The sequence below is a fragment of the Symphalangus syndactylus genome, chromosome 13, assembly GCF_028878055.3.
Source record: "Symphalangus syndactylus isolate Jambi chromosome 13, NHGRI_mSymSyn1-v2.1_pri, whole genome shotgun sequence".
Lineage (NCBI taxonomy): Eukaryota > Metazoa > Chordata > Mammalia > Primates > Hylobatidae > Symphalangus > Symphalangus syndactylus.
In genome coordinates, this window is record NC_072435.2 from 105839869 (window position 1) to 105855755 (window position 15887).

Consider the following 15887-nt stretch of genomic DNA (forward strand, 5'->3'; position numbering starts at 1 on the left):
TAAGAGCAGGCTTTGGATTCAAGTCCCCTTTTCTCCTGTCGAGGGAAGTGAGTCTATGAAACGGCCTTCATCTGAAAGCCACAGCGAAGCACCTCGTAGCCCAAGTCTAGCTGCGGTGTGGCAGCTCCAGCGGCGTGACCTGTGACTGCCCTGCAGACACCTACCAAGCGCTGCGTGAGCTATTAATAATAAAATCAACTCTTCTCCCTCCCCCCACGAAGGGGGTTCCCTCGTCAGGGCCCAGAACTCGCTGGGGAAGAATTGGGGCTGGCGTGCGAAGGAGCTGGCAGCAGGGGGTGTAGGATGCGGTGTTCCCGAGGCGACAGATGAAGGATTTGGGTTGTGTGGGAAGGGAACTGCGGAATTCCTCCCCTTGGTTTCTGAGGGGGGCTCTGAAAGAGACAGATTAGGATGCAGAGCGCAGCCCGGGCGACCGAGGGCAAGGAGGCGAGCCAAGGACACCAGCCCGAGCGCGCCTCGAGGACGCCCCGCGTGGACCGCGCTCCCAGCTCCCCGGCCTCGCCTTCCAGCCATCCGCCCACCGGCCCCAGAGCAGAGAGCCCACTGTGAACGCCCCACCCTGCGTCTGCAGGTGGGTGGGTCAGAGAACCGCACGCACAGAAGACGGTACCCAGCTTCCCCTCCGCCAGCCCCGGAGCCGCGGCGCGCGCGGCCTCGATCCGGGTTCCTAGGGGCGGCGCGCGGGAGGGGGCGGGGCCTGCGCGGCAGCGTGGGCGCCAAGCGCGCGGGAGGAGGGAGCCGGGCGGAGGGAGCCGGGGGAAGGGGGCGGGGCCGCGCCGCCCGCGCCGCGCTGGGCGCTCTCGGCCAATGAGCGGCGTCCACATGCCGCGGCTGCGGCGAGAGGGGAGGCAGCGGCCGATAAATGCTATTAGAGCAGCCGCTGCTGAGCCGTCCCCGACGCCACCTCCTTCTGCTTCGCCGCAGTTTCCTCCGCCGCTGTCGGGCGTGCGGAGCTGAGGGACCCGGGCGAGCGCGCCGCGCACCGCCCCGCCGGCTCGCCTCCCTCGCCGCGTTCCGCCCTCAGGGGTCGGCCGGGCGCCCCCTCCTACGGCCCGGGCGGGGCCTCTGACCGCCTCAAGAGAGCGGGGAGGGGACTCAGGGGCCGCGGCCTGCGCTCCCGGCGGGCGGCTGAGGGCGAGGGAGGCCCTCCTTTCTGGCGAGGGGAGGGAGGGTGGGTCAGGAGTCCCCCACCCGTCCTGCGGACCTCGGGGCCGCGCGAGGGGCGGTTGTCTGGGGGAGGGGGCGCGGGGTGATTCAGCGCCTGGCGAGGCGGAAGCGGCCGCAGGAGGAGGAAGGGAGCGCCCGTCCGCGCCTGGGCTCCCGGGGTGGCACGAGCCCGCGGCCCGAGTGCGAGGCGGAGGCGAGGAGGCCGCGGGGACGGGAGGCGAGGCCGGCCGGGCCCTCGAAGCCATGGAGAACGCGCACACAAAGACGGTGGAGGAGGTGCTGGGCCACTTCGGCGTCAACGAGAGTACCGGCCTGAGCCTGGAGCAGGTCAAGAAGCTTAAGGAGAGATGGGGCTCCAACGGTAGGTGCCAGGCGCTCGGCTGCAGGGGCCCGGCGCGGCCCGGAGAGCCAGGGAAGATGGCTGACCGGGCTCCACCTCGTGGGCTTCGGCTCCGCGCTCGCCGACGGCTGCGGGCGAAGGGTCGGGCCAGTGCGCCGGCCCCGCGGGGGAGAAAGGGGCTGCGGTCCTCGCCTCGCCTTCCCTGGACCTCCTCGCGTCTCGGGCCCTCGATCTTTTCGGCGCGCAAGGCTCGGAGGCTTCTCTCCAGCAGCAGCCGGCCCCGGTGGAGGGAGGGACGAGGCTTCTGCAGCTGGGTTGAGCCCGGCAAGACGTTTTCTCGTCCCCTGCCGATTTATGAGGCGTCGAGGTCGTTGGAAAGCCTCTGACCGTTCTTGTCCTACCCAAAGTTACACATCTGGCAGAAGTGATGACATCGCTGAAACCACTCCTAGGTTCAGGAGCCCGAAGTGATTTCACGCTTAGGGCTAGACCTCAGGCCATTGATTACAAAGAGTGCATGCTTCCTTGAGATATCTTTGTAGTATGCCCTCTCCTAAAATAATCGGATATTCCTATAGTTAGGTCTGTGTTTTAAAAATATTGATGCTTAGAATTGTAGCAGTTCTTTTCAGAAAGACGAAGTGCTAAAATGTCTCTCTTTTTTTTTTTTTAACCTCCCTCTTGACACATTGCTTGGCGAATTTCTACATTCTACAGAGTTACCGGCTGAAGAAGGTAATCGTAACATGCTGTTGCTGTTTTTTTTCCTCTGTTGGTGTGCTGATGGTAAGATGACAGTTACAACACATGTGTTTGTTTCTTACAGGAAAAACCTTGCTGGAACTTGTGATTGAGCAGTTTGAAGACCTGCTAGTTAGGATTTTATTACTGGCAGCATGTATATCTTTTGTAAGTATAAAAAAATTTATTTTCTTTCCCCCAAAAAGCTGAAAGTATTCCATAGATAAATCAGAAAACAAATTATGTCCATTGGGTGAAAACATATTTGGAGTTACAAGCTGTGTCTCCATGTTTAAAAACAATCTGGGCATTTTAAAATTACAAAACAAAACACTTGAAGCCATTGGTATTCAGAAAATAGATGCCTGACATTTCCAATGTGGTTAGGAGTTGTCCCAGAGTGTGGCATGGTCTTGGAAATTCTTGTGGTTTATCAGCTTTTAATATCAAAAAGTTCTTCACTGGGAAGCCTTTAATGTTTTGGGTTCTTCCATTGTTACCGTGTTGTAAGATCATACTAAGATGATGTTGGACTCTTTGTAGTCTGTAAATAGAACTTACAAAAGGAATATTCCAGTTGCTTTCCCTTCCTGGTAATGGCAAGGTGACAGTTGTTCCTGACGGTGACAAGAATGATGACGGCTGTGATGGCACCCTTGTTGACCAAATTTGGTCACTGACCTTTAGGGTGGTATATTTATCTAAATTGGACCCCTGTCTTAAGTGATTCTTAGGTTGAAAGAACAAGGTTTAGTACAGTTGGTTCTAGATCTTAAAGGAAAAAAACCAGCATGGTGTTTTTTCTTGTTCTGTGTGTGCTTACCCACTTGAGTGCTATATGGTTGCTAAGAAACTAGTGAAATGCAAAGAACTACAGCAGAAAAAAGGTGTTGGGGTGGCAAGTATGTTTCTAGGTTTTTAACTTTTTTTTTGAATGTTCGGTATTAATTTTTTGTTGCATTTTTTTTTCTTGGGCAGTAGACTGCTTGCTAGTTTTCCTAAAAATGATCATGAATAGGACACAGATGGTCCTAATCCTAATAGCATGAGATGCCTTTTATTCTTGAATTACGGTATTCTTACAAAAACCACGATAAGTGAAATTCACCCAATGCAGTACTTCTTTCTAGTTAAAACAAAATTGACAAAACTTCACAGTTTCAGTTTTGTACATATATGTATGCAGGTCCCAGGGATCAGCCTCAGTCTTTGTGAGAACCATACCATAGAGGGCTATTTTGAGAACGAAATAAAGCAGTGGGCATTTATTTAGTTCAGATGAGGAAAAGATTAAATTTATACCCATCTTTTAAGTAGATAGTGGCAACAGGAAATAAATTTTTGGAATAATTTTTACGTAAATCCTGCTATGAGACTTTATTATGCCATATTAGCCAAGTGTTGTGTAGCTATTAATAATTCAGTTCCCAAGAACCTTTTCTGTGGTTTTCATTGATTAAAATGGGGACTTCCATAGCAAACCATTCAGCATTCTGAGTCAATCACAATGTACCTCTGACATAATCTGTTTCTCCTTGATTGATTAAAAAATTTTCCCCCAGAAAATGGCTACTGTTTCACCAATTAAGGGAAACGAGTAGAGCTGTCTGGTTGACTAAGTTTTATCAAGTTTATCAAGTAGAGCTGTCTGGTTGACTAAGTTATCAATACATTGTCATGGGGCAAAATAAATGATACATTTGGAGATAGTGTAAGATTTGTATTTAACTGGGTAAATAATTCTGAAATAGTCTTAGCGTTGGCAGTTCAATAATGGGGTCCAATAAGGTCATTGGGAACTTCTTAGAAGTTAATCAGCTGACATATACAAGCCAGAAGCAAAATACATTTTTACAGAATTCTGTGTGTTACAAGTTGAAGCAGTGTGGGAAACCATGCCACTGGTGTTACTATTGGGGTTGCATTGGGTCTGTTTTTTGAGTGGCCAGTTTGAGTGACTTTATATTAGCATTTTAAATTAATGATGTGTGTGGGTTTTGTTTTTTACTTTGAAGTAATTAGAGGCTTATAGTTTGTAAGCATTTCAAATAGGTTTTTAAATAAATGTTTTAATTTTTTTTTATAAGGTAGGACCTTGGCTTTTTGGAGCATTATAGAGCTATATTTTGGAGTTGAAATTTGAGTTCCTTTTTGGTAACTGTGGTGTTCACTGCTCAGGAAATGAACTATGTTACATTTTTATTTTATGAGTTGGTAAATAGCAAAAGAATAAGCGTTTAGGGAGTACTTCTGTAGAATTAATTTGCTTTGGTTTGTTTGATCAAGGAATTGCAGATATAAGACCTGTTGTGTTGATTTTCTTCATGTGGGGTTGGGTACTGGCGCTACATTGCCTTTAGTGTTTCATTCCTCCTGTCTTTATCTTTTAAAAGAAAGAGCACTGACTCTCATTTTTGTGTCGGTTTGTTCCTATTGACGTAACAAAACACGGTAGAATATTCAGATTTTTTTGGAGAAGTGACTAGGCGATTCTTATATACATCATGCATCATCAAGTCATGCTCAAATTAAAAAGAATATTAGTGATTTATTTCAAATATCAAACTAAGTAGTAAACTGTTAACTATATAGTTAATATTTTGCTGTGGCATAGAATAGGAAGCTATGCTTGTGATCTGTAGGGATCTAGTTTAATTTGTAATATTGGCCAAAGTGTTTTTTTGAAACGGTCACTTGGATTGAAAGAAATAAGCTTCATGCATATGAACATTAGAAATTGCTTAATTTGACATTCAAGACCCCCCCTCTATAATTCACTTTATCTTTTCATTCTTGATTACCAACTTTGCTCTAAATGTAACACATCGTATGGTTGCTTAACTGGAATGCCTGCCCTTTCTTCTCTTTTCCTGCTTTGTTAAGATATTTATTGAGCACCTGTCACAGACACTGGGGATACAGTAGTGAATAAAACGGACAGAGACCCCTAACTGGAGGATAATACTGTTGAGAAAAATAAAGCAAGGGGGTTTGGATATCAGAGTATGTGAAAGGGGGTACAGTTTTCAAATTGGGTGGTCAGGAAAGTTCTTGGGGAAGGTGACATTTGCGAAAAGACCTGAAGGAGGTGGGCATTAGGGCCATGTTGGACTCCCATCTGTCTAAATCATAAAGTCATAATTAATATGGTAATTTGCATAGGTTTCTCTACCTTCCACCCTTGTTTCCCGTGTCAGCTACTTAGATTGACCCTAAAATGCTAATAAAACTATCTAGACATGGCACTTCTCAACCTTTAGGTTACATTTGACCATTTGCATGTGTGTGTCTCTTTTCTTCCTACTAGACTCCTTTGAAAAGCACACCTTATTTTTTAGAGTTAGTGCTTTTTTTTTTTTTTTTTTTAATGCAGGCGGAGTCTCACTCTTGTTGCCTGGGCTGGAGCACAGTGGCGCAATCTTGGCTCACTGCAACCTCCACCTCCCGGGTTCAAGTGATTCTCCTGCCTCAGCCTCTTGAGTAGCTGGGATTACAGATGTCCACCACCATGCCCGGCTAATTTTTGTATTTTTAGTAGTAACGGGGTTTCCCTTTGTTGGCCAGGCTGGTCTCGAACTCCTGACCTCAGGTTATCGCCTGCCTCAGCCTCCCAAAGTGCTGGGATTACAGGCATGAACCACTGCGTCCGGCCTAAGTTAGTGCTTTTGATGTCACAAATATTTGGGTGAGTTTGTTTCAGTACAATTTTCTGAAAATATATGAGATCTTTTTACTGTGATTTCTCAGAAGAGAATACTCGAAGTATTTGATACTGAATTTGTAGTGATTTTAATTTTCTCTTTTAATTTTTTATTTAAAAATGGGATAAGAAGGGCAAATTACTGATTGGTTTAACTAGTTTATTCAGAGCTTTTCTTAAAATAATGATTTTAAAGGCGGATTTAATAGAGTACTTTTTAGAAAGAAGATTGTTTTCTCACGCCTGAAAACATTGAATGTTTTTACATAGCTTTATATCTGGATCAGAAGGGAACGAGTTCTAATTCATGCTTTTTTTTCCGTTTTATTAATGACTGAAAGAATTGTTTCCTCCCCCAGAAATTATCGTAACGTTTATTGGTAATTCTCTGTATCATTCTCGAAATGTTTAATTTCCATTTCCTCTTTTTTTAAAAAAAAAAAAACTTGATGTAAATGTCTTCATTTATTGAGCAATTCTTTGAGGGCCCAAAGGCACAGTGCAAATTTCTGAGAATACTAGGAGCAAAATGTGCTTATGATCTTTTTTAAGCTCTTCTTTCATTTTCTTTTTATGATATTAAGAGCTCTTCCTATTACAGTGTATGGATATCTGAGTCACAACATCATGACTCTCCCAGTTTACAGCAGAACGTGCTTTTTACCTTGGATTAAAATTTGCTTTATTGCCGGGCGCGGTGGCTCACGCTTGTAATCCCAGCACTTTGGGAGGCCGAGGCGGGCGGATCACGAGGTCAGGAGATCGAGACCACGGTGAAACACCGTCTCTACTAAAAAAATACAAAAAACTAGCCGGGCGTGGTGGCGGGCGCCTGTAGTCCCAGCTACTCGGAGAGGCTGAGGCAGGAGAATGGCGTGAACCCGGGAGGCTGAGCTTGCAGTGAGCCGAGATTGCGCCACTGCACTCCAGCCTGGGTGACAGAGCGAGACTCCGTCTCAAAAAAAAAAAAAAAAAAAAAAAAAAAAAAAAAAAAAATTTGCTTTATTTGGCCAGGTGCAGTGAGTGGCTCATGCCTGTTATCCCAGCACTTTGGGAGGCCGAGGTGGGTGGATCATTTGAGGTCAGGAGTTCGAGAACAGCCTGGCCAACATGGTGAAACCCCACCTGTACTAAAAATACAAAAATTAGCCGGGTGTGGTGGTGGGTGCCTGTAATCCCAGCTACTCAGGAGGCTGAGGCAGGAGAATCACGTGAACCTGGGAGGCGGATGTTGCAGTGAGCCGAGATTGCACCACCGCACTCCAGCCTGAGCGACAGTGAGACTCCATCTCAAAAAAAAATTTTTTTTTGCTTTATTATACTTATCAGAAGTATAATGCAGTACAAAGTGTTGTACAGTATTTCAGTGCTGTACAGAGATTAATCTTGTGGATAATAATTGGAAGATACTCTATCCCTACTCTATTTTAAGCAGTTTAATGTAGTTGAGTGTTCATTAGCAAGTGGTTCATTAGCAAGTGGTTACTTTGAATAATACTGGCACATTTGAAGCATTGAACTTGTTTGATAATGTAAGTCCCAGAAAACAGGTATTATTAGCGCAAAGCAAAGGGAAGAAGAAACACTGTTTATGTCCAAAACTATGGGGCAGTGGTCTTTTCTTTTACTTTTCTTTGCTGCTGTTCGTGAAGCTTGTTACCTTTTCCGCTGTCTTTTGAGACGGAGTCCCGCTCTGTCGCCCAGATTGGAGTGCAGTGGCGTGATCTCGGCTTACTGCAACTTCCACCTTCCAGGTTCAAGTGATTCTCCTGCTTCAGCCTCCCGAGTAGTTGGGATTACAGGCATGCGCCACCACGCCTGGGTAATTTTTTGTATTTTTAGTAGAGACGGGGTTTCTCCATGTTGACCAGGCTGGTCTCCAGCTCCTGGCCTTAGGTGATCCGCCTGCCTCAGCTTCCCAAAGTACTGGGATTACAGACGTGAGCCATCTCACCCAGCCCAGATAATCCTTTTTACACATTGTTTAAAATTTTCAATTTTCCTGGAGATAGGGTCTCCTGTCGCCCAGCGGGTGAATGCAGTGGCGCGATTATAGCTCACTGCAGCCTCACACACCTGGGCTGAAGCCTGATTCTTGAGCCTCCCAAATAGCTGGTACTATAGGTGTGAGCCATCATGCTTTGCCCTTTTTTTTCTTTTTTTTTTTTTGAGACAAAGTCTCACTCTGTCACCTAGGCTGGAATGTAGTAGTGGCACGATCATAGCTCATTATAACCTCAAACTCCTGGTTTCAAGCAATCTTCCCGAGTAGTCAGGACTACAGGTATGCCCTGCCATGCCCAACTAATTAAAAAAAAATTTTTTTTATACAGATAGGGTCTCACTATGTTACTCAAGCTGGTCTCCAATTCCTGGCCTCAAGAGATTTTCCCAAAGCGTTAGGATTATAGGCATGAGCCACCTCACCCAGCTGAAACAGATAATTCTTTTTTTTTTTTTTCCTTGAGATGGAGTTTTGCTCTTGTCAGCCAGGCTGGAGTGCAATGGCGCGATCTTGGCTCGCTGTAACCTCTGCCTCCCAGGTTCAAGCGATTCTCCTGTCTCAGCTTCCCCAGTAGCTGGGATTACAGGTGTCCGCCACCACACTCGGCTAATTTTTTGTATTTTAGTAGAGATAGGGTTTCGCCATGTTGGTCAGGCTGGTCTTGAACTCCTGACCTCAGGTGATCTGCCCACCTCAGCCTCCCAAAGTGCTGTGATTACAGGTGTGAGCCACTGCTCCTGGCTTGAAACAGATAATTCTTTATATTCAACCTGTTGTCAAAATTTTTAGAAACATTTTCCCAGTTCCTTGTATAAATATACTTTGTATAACTTCTGGCAAACCATAATTATGAACTCACATTACTATGGTACTATAATACTGCAATAAGGGATCTTGCATTTCAGTAATGTCACTCATCCAGTTTTCCTCCCCTTTCTCTTACCCCATCTCCCTCCTAGTCTCATGGATTCTTTTGTCAGCAATCCTCCTTCTCCTTACACAAGGCAAGAGGTTTTCTTACCAATAGATCAGAACTGTGAAGGACTGCCCGACATGATGTGATATGGCTGTTCTTCATTTTGGGCTGTAGTATTTTAAAGTAGAGGTTTGCTCTGACGGTCCCATCACTGCTTGCCATTGTCTTTCCCTTTGCTGTAGCTATCAGGGGATGTTGCTTTAAGTTTGTTCCCCAGGCTTTACTGCCAAGAGGGAAATTCATACCCACTTTAACAAGGTGTGAAGCTTATCTTACAGTTGCTAATGCCTCACTGACCTTTAGGAAAGGTCATAGTTACTCTTCAAGTTGAGCGATTTTTCTCCCCCAAGAGCTAATTAAAGTTTCTTGTTTCTGATATGTTCTCCTTGGCAAATGTTTGAAAGTCTAGTATCAGAGCAGCTGTGATCCTGCATCTATCAAAATTTATAACTTCCTAGAGAAGTTTTCATTCTGGCATTTTTCCTGGCCTTAACACTAGAACGCCCTGTTGAAAGCATACAGTAACATTTATCATACTCATTCTGGTTTTCTGTTTGCCCTAGCTCACTGGACGTTGGTGGTGATTGGCATCTGTCAGGACTTGGTAGTCCTGGTGCCTCCTGTTTTTATTTATTTTTTTGTCCTGCTCAAACAGATATTTCTTATTCATGTCTTCTTCTAATGAGTCATTTGGATTCATTATTGCCATAAATCATTTGGAGGAGTGCTTTCATGATTTACTAAGTAGATCTTTTAAAGAAGATTTTATTATGAAATATGCAAACATTTTAAGCAACTTTTTAATTAAAAAAAATTCGACCTCCAAGATTAAATCATTAGATGTGGTTAACACTGTTTCTGGATTGGTAAGTTTCCACAAAAAGAGGTTTTTAAATTTTTAACCACATAGACCACTCTACCATATTCATTATTCTTAGTATTCGTTGTGGTGGGTTCTCTCTTTTTACCACCTTTATAGTTGTTGGATTGAGAAGTGCAATGTGACTCTTAATTTCTAGGTTTTTTTTTTGTTTTTTTGATTTTTTGAGATGGAGTCTTGCTCTGTCGCCCAGGCTGGAGTGCAGTGGCGCGATCTCGGCTCACTGCAAGCTCCGCCTCCCGGGTTCACGCCATTCTCCTGCCTCAGCCTCTCCGAGTAGCTGGGACTACAGGCGCCTGCCACCACACCTGGCTAATTTTTTATATTTTTAGTAGAGACAGGGTTTCACCGTGGTCTCAATCTCCTGACCTCGTGATCCGCCCGCCTCGGCCTCCCAAAGTGCTGGGATTACAATCGTGAGCCACCGCGCCTGGCCCAATTTGTAGTTTTTAAATCTTAACAAGGTTATAGTTGTATGAGCTAAAAGTTTAAACCTCTGCCCCTTTTTCTTGGGGCAGTGTTCTATGACCAGTTACATTTTTGGACTTAGGTTATCTCTGAAGTGCTGTATTGCTGTATAGATGTCATAGGGAAGATAACCTACAAAATACACTTAGGATCTCCCAACAGCTTTGCGGTTCTGAAACAGCCTTCAGTAGTACCACTAAAAAGAAACAGGGAATTAATTGTTTTTTTGTTTCTTTTATAGAGATGAGGGTCTCGCTATGTTGCCCAGGCTGGTCTCAAGCTCCTGGCATGAAACGATCCTCCTGCCTTGGCCTCCCAGAGTGCTGGGATTATAGGCATGAGCTACTGTTCCCAGCCTAGAATTAACAGTTTATATATGCTCTAAAATTTAAGTCAATGATCAAGTTGTTTATACTGTGGATTTATGTCACATGGATATTACTTGATATGAATAATAACCAGATGAACATGACTGTTAGATGATCACCTTTTACTTTAATCAAGAATTGAAGTTCTATTTTTTCTAAATAGATACATATAAAATGAATGGAATTTATTCCATCTCCCCAGATTTTATGTGGGTTCTAAAATGGAATTATTACATCAAAAGATAAGGTATTTTTAAGAAGTATAGTTGTTTTTTTGCGACTGAGTCTTGCTCTAACACCCAGGCTGGTGTGCAGTGGTGCAATCTCAGCTCACTGCAACCTTTGCCTCCCAGGTTCAAGAGATTCTCCTGCCACAGCTTCCCAACTAGCTAGGACTGCAGGTGTGCGCCACCACACCTGGCTAATTTTTTGTGTTTCTAGTAGAGGTGGTTTCACATCGTTGGCCAGGCTGGTCTCGAATTCCTGACCTCAGGCGATCTACCTGCCTCGGCCTCCCAAAGTGCTGGGATTACCGACTTGGACCACCACGCCCAGCCAAGAAATATAGTTTTTTGTTTGTTTTTTGAGTTTCACTTTTGTTGCCCAGGCTGGAGTGCAATGGTGCGATCTTGGCTCACCGAAACCTCTGCCTCCCGGATTCAAGCGATTCTCCTGCCTCAGCCTCCTGAGTAGCTGGGATTACTGGCATGCACCACCACACACAGCTAATTTTGTAATTTTAGTAGAGATAGGGTTTCTTTGTGTTGGTCAGGCTGGTCTTAAACTCCTGACCTCAGGTAATCCCCCCATCTTGGCCTCCCAAAGTGCTGGGATTACAGGCGTGAGCCATCGCACCCGCCTTTTTTTTTGTTTTGAGACCGAGTCCTGCTCTGTCACCCAGGCTGGAGTGCAGTGGCACGATCTCGGCTCACTGCCACCTCCGCCTCCTAGGTACAAGTGATTCTCTTTCCTCAGCCTCCCCAGTAGCTGGGATTACTGACACGCACCACCATGCCCAGGTAATTTTTTTGTATTTTTAGTAGAGACGAGGTTTCGCCATGTTGGCCGGGCTGGTCTGGAACTCCTGACCTCAGGTGATCTGCCTGCCTCAGCCTCCCAAAGTGTTGAGATTACAGGTGTGAGCCACCGTGCCCAGCTGAAATATAGTTTTGACTTTCAAGAATTCTTATGAACCAGACATCGCTGGTTGTTCATATAATCGCATTTTGTACCATTTGTTTCTAGAGAAAGAAAATAGATTTTGTCTGTCGTAATCCCTTTAGTGCTAGCCATAGCCACTTTTTTTTTTGAGTTTTCACTCTTGTTGCCCAGGCTGGAGTGCAATGGCATGACCTCGGCTCACTGCAACCTCCACCTCCCCAGGTTCAAGTGATTCTCTTGCCTCAGCCTCCTCAGTAGCTGGGATTACAGGCACCCACCACCATGTCCGGCTAATTTTTTGTATTTTTAGTAGAGATGGGGTTTCGCCATGTTGGGCAGGTTGGTCTGGAACTCTTGACCTCAGGTGATCCGCCTGCGTTGGCCTCCCAAAGTGCTGGGATTACAGGCCTGAGCCACCATGCTCGGCCAGTGCTAGCCACTTTTTAAAAAAGTGACATTAAGCCTAAAAAGACACATTCTAACGTGCCATTTCTCTTCTAGGTTTTGGCTTGGTTTGAAGAAGGTGAAGAAACAATTACAGCCTTTGTAGAACCTTTTGTAATTTTACTCATATTAGTAGCCAATGCAATTGTGGGTGTATGGCAGGTAAGCAAAAATTCCTGTACTGCAAAATTTCAATAAGTTATGTAAGTGATTAGGGCCGTATTAATCTTCTGTTATCTGTTTTTTCTGATGGGTTGAGTAAAAATATGTCTGCGGGAAGTTTACATGTATTTTCCCTTTATCCCATTAATTAATTAATGTTTTCTGACACAATCTCACTCTGTTGCCCAGGCTGGAGTGCAATGGTGTTATCTCGGCTCACTGCAACCTTTGCCTCCTGGGTTCAAGTGGTTCTCGTGCCTCAGCCTTCCAAGTAGCTGGGACTACAGGCACGCACCACCACGCCCAGCTCATTTTTGTATTTTTTGGTAGAGACAGGGTTTCACCATGTTGGCCGGACTGGTCTTGAGCTCCTGACCTTAAGTGATCCACCCTCCTCAGCCTCCCAAAGTGCTGGGATTACAGATGTGAGCCACCATGCCCAGCCTATTAATTTAATTAATTGCAGATTTTTGACCTTAATGCATATAAACTTTGCAGTTAAGACTGCTCATTCTTCACCAAGTGTAGTGGCACCAGCCTGTAGTCTCAGCTACTCAGGAGGCTGAGGTGGGAGGGTTACTTGAACCCAGGAGGTCAAGACTGCAGTGAGCCGTGATCATAACACTGCACTCCAGTCTGGGCAACAGAGCAACACTGTGTCTCAAAAAAACACATTGTTCATTCTTTATGGTAGCAAAGAATTAAAATGGGTGAGAGAAGCTGCTTAAGGAAATGAGAATGTGAGAACCAGTATCTATCTTTATGTCTCCTAGTTGCTTCCTGTGACAAACTTTAAAAGCTACATGTCATTTTTATTCTCCTTGGGTTTTTTGGTAGGTTTAGCTATAAAAATTGTTTCCCCTTCAGTGCTTACTACAGACTCTGAGACTTAAAATTCATGTTAAGTGTTAATCTTTTAGGTATTTGATGGATATAATCACCCCTTTGAGGACTGAAGTAGACCTTTTTGTTTGTTTGGTTTTTGTTTTTGTTTTTTTTTGTTTTGAGACCAACTGTCTGTCGCCCAGGCAGGAGTGCAGTGGCACGATCTTGGCTCACTGCAACCTCCGCCTCCCAGGTTCAAGCAATTCTGCCTCAGCCTCCTTGAGTAGCTGGGATTACAGACACCTGACACCACACCCAGCTAATTTTTGTATTTTTATTAGAGACGAGGTTTCACCATGTTCATCAGGCTGGTCTCAAACCCCTTACCTCGTGATCCACCCACCTTGGCCTCCCAAAGTGCTGGGATTACAGGCGTGAGCCACTGTGCCCGGGCTTTTTTTTTTTTTGACCGACTTTTCACTCTTGTTGCCCAGGCTGGAGTGCAGTGGTGCAGTCTCGGCTCACTGCAACCTCCACCTCCTGGGATCAAGCGATTCTCCTGTCTCACCCTCCCGGATAGCTGGGATTACAGGCGTGTGCCACCATGCCCAGCTAACTTTTGTATTTTTAATAGAGATGGGGTTTCATTATATTGGTCAGGCTGGTCTCAAACTCCTGACCTCAGATGATTCCCCCCGCCTTGGCCTCCCAAAGTGCTGGGATTACATGCTTGAGCCACCACGCCTGACACATCTTATAAAGATACTTAGTCCTGTTGAAATTGTAACCTTCTAATCTTTACCAATAAATGTTAACGATCTTTATGTGGTAGGCTTATAGAAAGATGGCCTACTTAGAAATTTGTAATTGTGCGCTATATATATATCCGCCTGGTTCGGCCTCCCAAAGTGCTGGGATTACAGGCGTGAGCCACCATGCCTGCCTTTTTTAAATTTTTAGTAGAGATGGGGTTTCATTATGTTAGCCAGGATGATCTCGATCTCCTGACCTTGTGATCTGCCTGCCTCGGCCTCCCAGAGTGCTGGGATTACGGGTGTGAGCCACCACGCCCGGCCTTCTTCTTATGTTTTTCTCAAAAAAATTACATTTGGTCAGGGCATAGTGGCTCATGCCTGTAGTATTAGCAGTTTGGGAAGCTGAGGCAGTTGGATCAGTTAAGGTCAGGAGGTCAAGACCAGGCGAGTCCCCGTCTCTACTAAAAATACAGAAAGTTAGCTGGGTATGGTAGCATGCGCCCCCAGGCTACTTGGGAGGCTGAGGCAGGGCTTGAACCTAGGGGGCGGAGTTTGCAGTGAGCCGAGATCCTGCCACTGCACTCCAGCCTGGGCGACAGAGCTAGACTTCGTCTCAGAAAAAAAAGATTTGAGTTTTTAAAAAAAGAACATTCTTAAGTCTTTAGTATACTGAATGGTATGAGCAGCAATAGAGGGTTGTGGCCTTCTGAAAGTAAGGAAAATTATAATGACAGTATAAGGTAGTATGGTGGGCATACTATTTTATTTCTGACCAGTGTCATCAAGGAAGGCTTTCTTTTTTTTTTTTTTTTTTTTTGAGACGGAGTCTCGCTCTGTCGCCCAGGCTGGAGTGCAGTGGCGCAATCTCGGCTCACTGCAAGCTCCGCCTCCCGGGTTCACGCCATTCTCCTGCCTCAGCCTCTCCGAGTAGCTGGGACTACAGGCACCCGCCACCACGCCCGGCTAATTTTTTTTTTTGTATTTTTAGTAGAGACGGGGTTTCACCGTGGTCTCGATCTCCTGACCTCGTGATCCGCCCACCTCGGCCTCCCAAAGTGCTGGGATTACAAGCGTGAGCCACCGCGCCCGGCCAGGCTTTCTTTTTTTTAAGACGGAGTCTCGCTCTGTCATCCAGGCTGGAGTGCAGTGGCACGATCTCGGCTCACTGCAGCCTCCACCTCCTGGACTCAAGAGATTCTCCCACCTCAGTCTCCCAAGTAGCTGGGATTACAGGCACGTACCACCACGCCTGGTTAATTTTTTGTATTTTTAGTAGAGACAGAGTTTCACCATGTTGTCCAGGCTGGTCTGGCACTCCCAACCTCAGGCGATCCACCCACCTCAGCCTCCCAAAGTGTTGGGATTACAGGCGTGAGCCACCATGCCCAGCCTTTTCATTGATTGTAATTGTCATCTTTGTCCTCCGCGTCAGAGATAATTTATCTTTTTTTTTCCCTCCAAGACAGCTTCAGTCTTGCCCAGGCTGGAGTGCAGTGTCATGATCACAGCTCGCTGCAATCTCTGCCTCTTAGGCTTAGTGATCCTCCCACCTCAGCCTCCTGAGCAGCTGAGACTACAGGTGCATGGCACCACGTGAGGATAATTTTTGCATTTTTCGTAGAGACACTGTCTCGTTATGTTCAGCCCAGGCTGATCTGGAACTCTTGTGCTCAAGCGATCCTCTTACCTCAGGCTCCTAAAAGTGCTGGGATTACAGGCATGAGCTACTGTGCTCAGCTGATAATTTAAGCGTATGCAAAATACAGTGCTCATGGGATATTTGTTTAACCTTGAGCAGTCCAGTTAAATTCCACCCAACATGATCTTGAAGGGTAAGAATGTCTGATATGAGATTGAAATTAACTTTATCATGA

At 45.7% G+C, this 15887-nt stretch overlaps 1 protein-coding gene across 3 annotated transcripts in view; it reads left to right on the forward strand.

The window, feature by feature from the left end:
- The first annotated feature begins 864 nt into the window (after positions 1-864).
- The window catches only part of ATP2A2 (ATPase sarcoplasmic/endoplasmic reticulum Ca2+ transporting 2), a 73492-nt gene continuing 58469 nt past the window's right edge, over positions 865-15887 (forward strand). For 2 of the 3 annotated variants that reach the window (XM_063614434.1, XM_055236363.2), the window contains exons 1-4: positions 867-1549; positions 2246-2263; positions 2355-2437; positions 12329-12433. In XM_063614434.1, the coding sequence (XP_063470504.1) occupies positions 1432-1549; positions 2246-2263; positions 2355-2437; positions 12329-12433 (324 nt within the window). In that variant the 5' untranslated portion in view covers positions 867-1431. Of the gene's footprint in view, positions 1550-2245; positions 2264-2354; positions 2438-12328; positions 12434-15887 lie in introns of all 3 variants that reach the window. The other variant, XM_055236364.2, reaches the window with a different exon arrangement.